This window comes from Triticum urartu, chromosome 4 (assembly GCF_003073215.2).
Source record: "Triticum urartu cultivar G1812 chromosome 4, Tu2.1, whole genome shotgun sequence".
NCBI classification, from domain to species: Eukaryota; Viridiplantae; Streptophyta; class Magnoliopsida; order Poales; family Poaceae; genus Triticum; species Triticum urartu.
In genome coordinates, this window is record NC_053025.1 from 517,673,322 (window position 1) to 517,679,633 (window position 6,312).

The 6,312-nt window shown below is 49.3% G+C and overlaps 1 protein-coding gene across 1 annotated transcript; it reads left to right on the plus strand.

Moving 5' to 3' along the window:
• Nucleotides 1–521: 521 nt before the first annotated feature.
• Nucleotides 522–3,637, plus strand: LOC125554040 (protein NRT1/ PTR FAMILY 8.3-like). Its single transcript, XM_048717665.1, has 4 exons — nt 522–658; nt 1,356–1,461; nt 1,694–1,911; nt 1,998–3,637. Exons 1-4 carry the CDS (start codon nt 611–613, stop codon nt 3,351–3,353), a joined length of 1,728 nt encoding a protein of 575 aa, XP_048573622.1. The 5' UTR covers nt 522–610; the 3' UTR covers nt 3,354–3,637.
• The last annotated feature ends 2,675 nt before the right edge of the window (nt 3,638–6,312 follow it).

The window sequence follows — 6,312 nt, forward strand, 5'->3', positions numbered from 1 at the left end:
ACGCAAGCGCTCATATATATGCGCGCATACATTCATCCCTATGAACATATACATGCACACCTCATCTCTATGAGTACCTTCGAGAGACTGAGCCGGCATATCATCTTGAGATTTTACATCATAGGCGCTTCGTAATCAACGGAAACGTCTCCTTCAACTAAACGCTCCTGAACTAAATTCAGGAATAAAGACGAGCATCAAGACTTGAACCCCGATGGGCTGAGAATACCACTGTCCTCTTTCTGACCATCCAACCACAGTTGGTTCGCAGAACAAAGCTGTATATGCACGCAGAAGATGTAAGCCGCCGTTGCTTTGGAAAGCCGGTGACATTGTTATATTGTTTCGTACCCGTAACGTTGTTGTATGATGACGCACAGTGGAATGTGGAATCAAAGTGGGTCACCCCTCTAGAGATAGAGATGGATGGAATTTAATGTCCACCTTTCGATCGTGAGCGCTCATACTTCCAAAGTGCGGCATGTATGCTGGTATTAAACTAATGCCTTTCTAGTTTATATACTGTAGAAATTTGACCTTGCGCAGATTTGTACTACGTGAGATCCATATATATTGAGGCGCCGTACCGCTGTGTTCAGCTTGTACCACCATGGCGTCTCTCAAGGAAAACTTGCAGCTGGAGGAACCACTTCTTGAGGTCAGTTTCTCTGCCACTTCTTCCACATTCATCTCTGGCAGTAGCTTGATTTTCCAAAGCAAATATTCGTTCTTATGTGCTTCGGCGTCCCTCGAAGTACGAACGTACTCCCTCCGTTTCATAATATAACAGCGTTTTTGACACTTGTATTATGGGACGGAGGGAGTATATCTTTCTTGAGAAATTTGGAGAGAATTAGCTCGTTTTGCTGCCCAAACCAGCATTTGCTGGGTTGGATGTCATATGGATCCTTGGACACTGAAATACTGGAAACAAATGGATCTGTTTTCCTTTAACCGTCGCAGATTAGCGCATTATGACCTGCATATTGCTGTGCTGAGATGTGCAAAATGCTGGCTGTTACATACATGCATGATGCAATACTGTTTTTTCTCATAATATTGTCCCTAAAAAAGGATGGTCTGCTTGGCAGCATCAGTAAACAGCAAAAATCATTAGCAATTAACTTGGCGCCAGTTTCTGTCTTCTACCCACTTTCTGATCCCGGCCTCTGTTTTCCTATCGTGTACTCCATATACAGTTACTTCATGCATTTGCAGAAAGATAGTACTCCCTCCGTAAACTAATATAAGAGCGTTTAGATCACTATTTTAGTGATCTAAACGCTCTTATATTAGTTTACGGAGGGAGTACATACTAGTACTTCTACTAAGAGTATCAGGCTTGTCTTATACAGGATTCTGCGGTACACAGAGGGGACCGTGTTGTTGACATCAAAGGAACAACAACTCCTATAACCAAGCACCGTACCGGCAGTTGGAAAGCATGCAAGTTCATCTTAGGTAAAACGGAGACCATCAAGTTTTCATGCAGATTTGGTAGAAAAACATCAAGGGTACTTCATTTCAGTTCAGTTTGTCCATTTTTTGTGCTCAGAGTGCACAGATGCATGGCTTTTTCCCATGAACATTAGTACTGTTGTCTCTCTGTGCTGCCCATTAATTACTTTGAAGTTTGCTTGAGAAATACTACTACCAACTAGTAGATCTGAGTTCCGGCTTGCACTGCGTGCAGTGACTGAATGCTTCGAGGAGCTAGCGTACTACGGGATCCAGTTCAACCTGGTAACTTTCCTCAAGACGATCCTGCAGGAGAGCAATGTGTCGGCGGCGAGGAACTACACCAACTGGCAGGGCACTTGCTACATCGCCCCCCTCGTCGGAGCGATCGTCGCCGACTCCTACCTCGGCAGATACCTCACCACGCTGGCCTTCTTCGCAGTTTACCTAATTGTAAGCACACGCAAAGCTTTGATCCATTCGATCCCATGCATACCTCAAATGGAGCTAGTTTCTTAACAATTCAAGCGCGACACCAGGGAATGGCTGCGATGTCAGTTTCGGCGTCGTTCCCGGCGGCGTGCGCCGGGCTCGACTGCCCGCAGGACGCTGGCTCGTCGCCCTCGTCCCAGTCCGCCGTGTTCTTCCTCGGGCTGTACATGATGGCCATCGGGGCCGGCGGCATCAAGCCCTGCGTCTCCTCCTTCGGCGCCGACCAGTTCGACGACGGCGTCCCGGCGGAGAGGCTGAAGAAGAACTCCTTCTTCAACTGGTTCTTCTTCTCCATCTACATCGGCAGCTTCGTCTCCGGCGCCGTCGTCGTGTGGGTGCAGGACCACTGCGGGTGGGTCGTCGGCCTCTGGATCCCCACCCTGTTCATCGCGCTGGCCATCGCGAGCTTCTTGCTGGGCTCCGGCTCGTACAGGGTGCAGAAGCCTCTGGGAAGCCCGCTGGCAAGAGTTTCCCAGGTCGTCGTCGCGGCCGTGCGGAAACGGAACGTGGGTTTGCCGCGTGATGCTTCTCTCCTCCACGAGCTACCGGAGGTTGAATCAATGGCGGAGTCCGACGGTACCAAGAAATTGCAGCATACACCAGTGCTCAGTTTCCTGGACAAGGCTGCGGTGGTCTCTTCGGCCGAGGAGCTTTACTCGGATCCATGGAGGCTTTGCACCGTCACGCAAGTCGAGGAGCTCAAGATCGTGATCGGCATGCTCCCGATCTGGGCCACCGGCATCGTCTACTTCTCCGTGCTCGCGCAGTTCTCCTCGACGTTCCTGGAGCAAGGGAGGATGATGGACACGGCGGTGGGCACCTTCTCCATCCCTCCGGCGTCCCTAGCCTCCTTCGACGCCGTCAGCGTCATCCTCTTCGTGCCCGTCTACGACAGGGTGCTCATCCCGGCGGCGCGGAGGTTCACCGGCAACGAGCGGGGGTTCTCGGAGCTGCAGCGGTTCGGCGTCGGCCTATTCCTCTCCGTGCTGGTCATGGCGGCCGCGGCGGCGGTCGAGGCGCGGCGGCTGGCGCTGGACCGGGCGGCGGCGGCGCCGATGTGCATCCTGTGGCAGGTGCCGCAGTACCTCCTGGTGGGCGCGAGCGTGGTGTTCGCGTGCGTGGGGCAGTCGGAGTTCTTCTACAACGAGGCGCCGGAGTCGATGCGGAGCCTCTGCTCCGCGCTGGGGCTCCTCACGGTGTCGCTGGGGAGCTACCTGAGCTCGCTCGTGGTGACCGTCGTGTCCGGCGTCACGACGAGGGGCGGCGGGCCCGGGTGGATACCGGATGACCTCAACGAGGGCCACCTCGACCGCTTCTTCTGGCTCATCGCCGCGCTTAGCGCGCTCAATCTCGCGGCTTTCGTCTGGTGTGCCAAGAGATACAAGTGCAAGAATGTCTCTTGATCGTAGAAATGCTCTAGATTTTTCATTTTTTGGTGTCCTGCAGTCTGCACACGCATGTCCATTCCTAAATATGGGATGATTGATTTTTGAGTGAAGTGCATCATAGGTCCTTAAACTATTCTAGAGGTGTCACGTAGGTCCTTGAATTATGAAAATCGTCATCCAGGTCTTCAAAATGTAATATGTGTGTTATTCTAGTCCTTAAACTATTTCAAAAGTGTCACGTATGTCCTTAAACTATTTCAAAGATGTCACATATATACACAGTTACTACACTTTAAGGATTTTCAAGGACCTCGATGACACTTTTCATAGTTTGAGAACCTACGTGACACCATCAAAACAGTTGAAGGACCTAGAATGCACTTCACTCTTGATTTTTCGTTAATTCCTGTCAGGACCCCGATTCCAAGTCACATCGATCTAGCCGGTAACACTTCATATCACATTGCGGCCTCACGCATGGTATCCCCACGGGTGTCACCTTACCATAGCCCGGGACCGTTTGCGCCTTTTGGCTCACGTATATGATAGTGTCGCTAGCATCCATATGACAGAGAACCCGGGCCGACATGGCTAGTCGTGAACCCAAAGCGGCACAGACCTATGGAGACATGCATACATGAATCACATCGAGCATGTCGGTCATCAGCGAGTGAATCCGGGCTATAGCACTGGGCTAACAGGACTCCGGGGAACCCGAGCTGTAGCAGGCTAGGCAGGACTCCAGAAGTCACCACGTGACATTTCCCCGAAGGGACAGACATAGGAACGAAGTGAAACACATGCCGGCCAGTCAAGTGTCCTGAGCAGTAGTACTGGGCTAGCAGGACTCCGGTGAACCGGACTGTAGCGGACTACTATGGCTCGAGGAGCACCAGACTACATTTCCCCATAAGAAAGGCTGCCAAGGATAAACAACTAGATTGTCGGATCCCACACATACCAAGCATTTCAATCATACACACAATATGCTCGATATGTGTAAATACAACATGGTATCACAACAAAACTCTACAACTCAAGTACTTTATTTAAAGGCTTCAAGGAGCCATACATAACATGTTCATCCAGGTAGGGGTCACATGACCCGACACTCAAGTCATACAAGCATACAAGCACATGCAGAAGCAAATAGTCTGAGTCCAGACACTAGAAAGAAAGATGGCTTCTCGAAGCCTGTCTATCTACATAGGGCCCTCCATGGCCAGGATCACCACCTGGGTGGCAAGTCACTCATCGACGTCGAGATCTACATAAAACCCATCGGAGGGGGCGGTGTTGTCGTCTGAAAACATTAGTTAAGCAAACATGAGTACAAAGGTACTCAGCAAGTCTTACATCAGAACCTACTATACATGCTCATTCTCAAGAAGGTGGTGGAGTTATTGCAGCAAGCCAGCTTTGACTCTTGGCTAAGCTATCCTACGAGACAACACTAATAAAATAGTTTTCGCACACGAGTCCACTAATCACCAACACAATACTCCACCGGGGATCCACCCTCGTCATCCTACGAGAGAGCCATCCTCGGTACTCACACTTATCTTGAGTTTTTTAGTAGTAACCATTAACTTGTCTATGAACTGTATAGGCAACCAAGTAGTCCTTTACCGCGGACGCGGCTATTCGAATAGATGATGTTAACCCTGCAGGGGTGTACTTCTTCATACACGCTCTCACCACTTACCGCCGTTTACACGACATGTACTCGGCAACCTTCAAGCGGAAGCCCAACGAGGGTGTCGGCCACGGCGTACCTAAACACTCAAGTCTCTAGTCCAGGTTTATCGCCTATCCAGGTTCCATCCGCAGGGAGTCCGACCGAGGTTTTCACATACGGCCCCGAACGATGTGAATAGGGTCCCGAGACGCCAAACGGGCGCCCAGCATACCCGGCCACGGTGTATCTACCGCAACATAGCCCACCCCTAGGGTCAGCGCTACGCATGACCGCCAACACATAGCCTACAAACACCAGAAACTATTTGCAACTCCTGGACAGAGTACTAGGGTGATTAAGAAGCTGAGAGGGTCAATTAAGGATCCCAATGCATGGTAGTAGCTGATTTTTAAAATCACACATACAGATCTCAGTTCTTAGGGACAGTCTCAATGAAACAACCCACCATGTACTCCTACATGGCCTCTCATCGATACCTTTACCAAATCATGTTCAACACAACCCTCACATTACCGACATAATCATTTCACTCTAGCCCATCACCCAGATGAACCAGACCTGACACAACTCTAAGCATAGCAGGCATAGCAAGGTAGGAAACACAAACATGGCTCAATCAACTCCTACACATGCTAGTGGGTTTCATCTAGTTACTGTGGCAATGACAGGTCATGCAGAGGATAAGGGTTCAACTACCGCAGCACACAGCAGTTTGAAACGTTGTTGTCTTAATGCAGTAAAGGAGAGCAGAGGCGAGAACATGGGATTGTATCGATATGATCAAATGGGCTGCTTGCCTCATGGAGTGGTAGTAGGGCACTGCCCTTCAGTTGGATACTCGGAGATATCCTCGGAGGCAGAACCTACCACGAAGGACACACAGAACATAATCAACACATGACAATATGCAACAATATGATGCATGCTATGACATGGCAAAATGATGTGTCCTGCCTAATGCAATGTGAAACAAGTTGAAATGGGTCCATTTGAACCAAAGATTCAAATGGAAGTTAAAGTTCCTATGCATAATAAGTCTGTTAGCTTGTTTCACCTAAACAGCAAGGTTAAAGTGGTTTGTCATGCATGCAACCATTACAGATGGATAGATTGAATTTTTCTGATCATTTTTCATATATAATTTGTTTGATTTGGAGCTATGGTTGATTTTCTATGATTTTTAGAAGTTTTGGCTATTTTCTGGAATTTCCTATATAAGATTAAATCCAGAAAATGAATAATTGCTTCAGCACTGCGTCATGCTGGCGTCAGCAG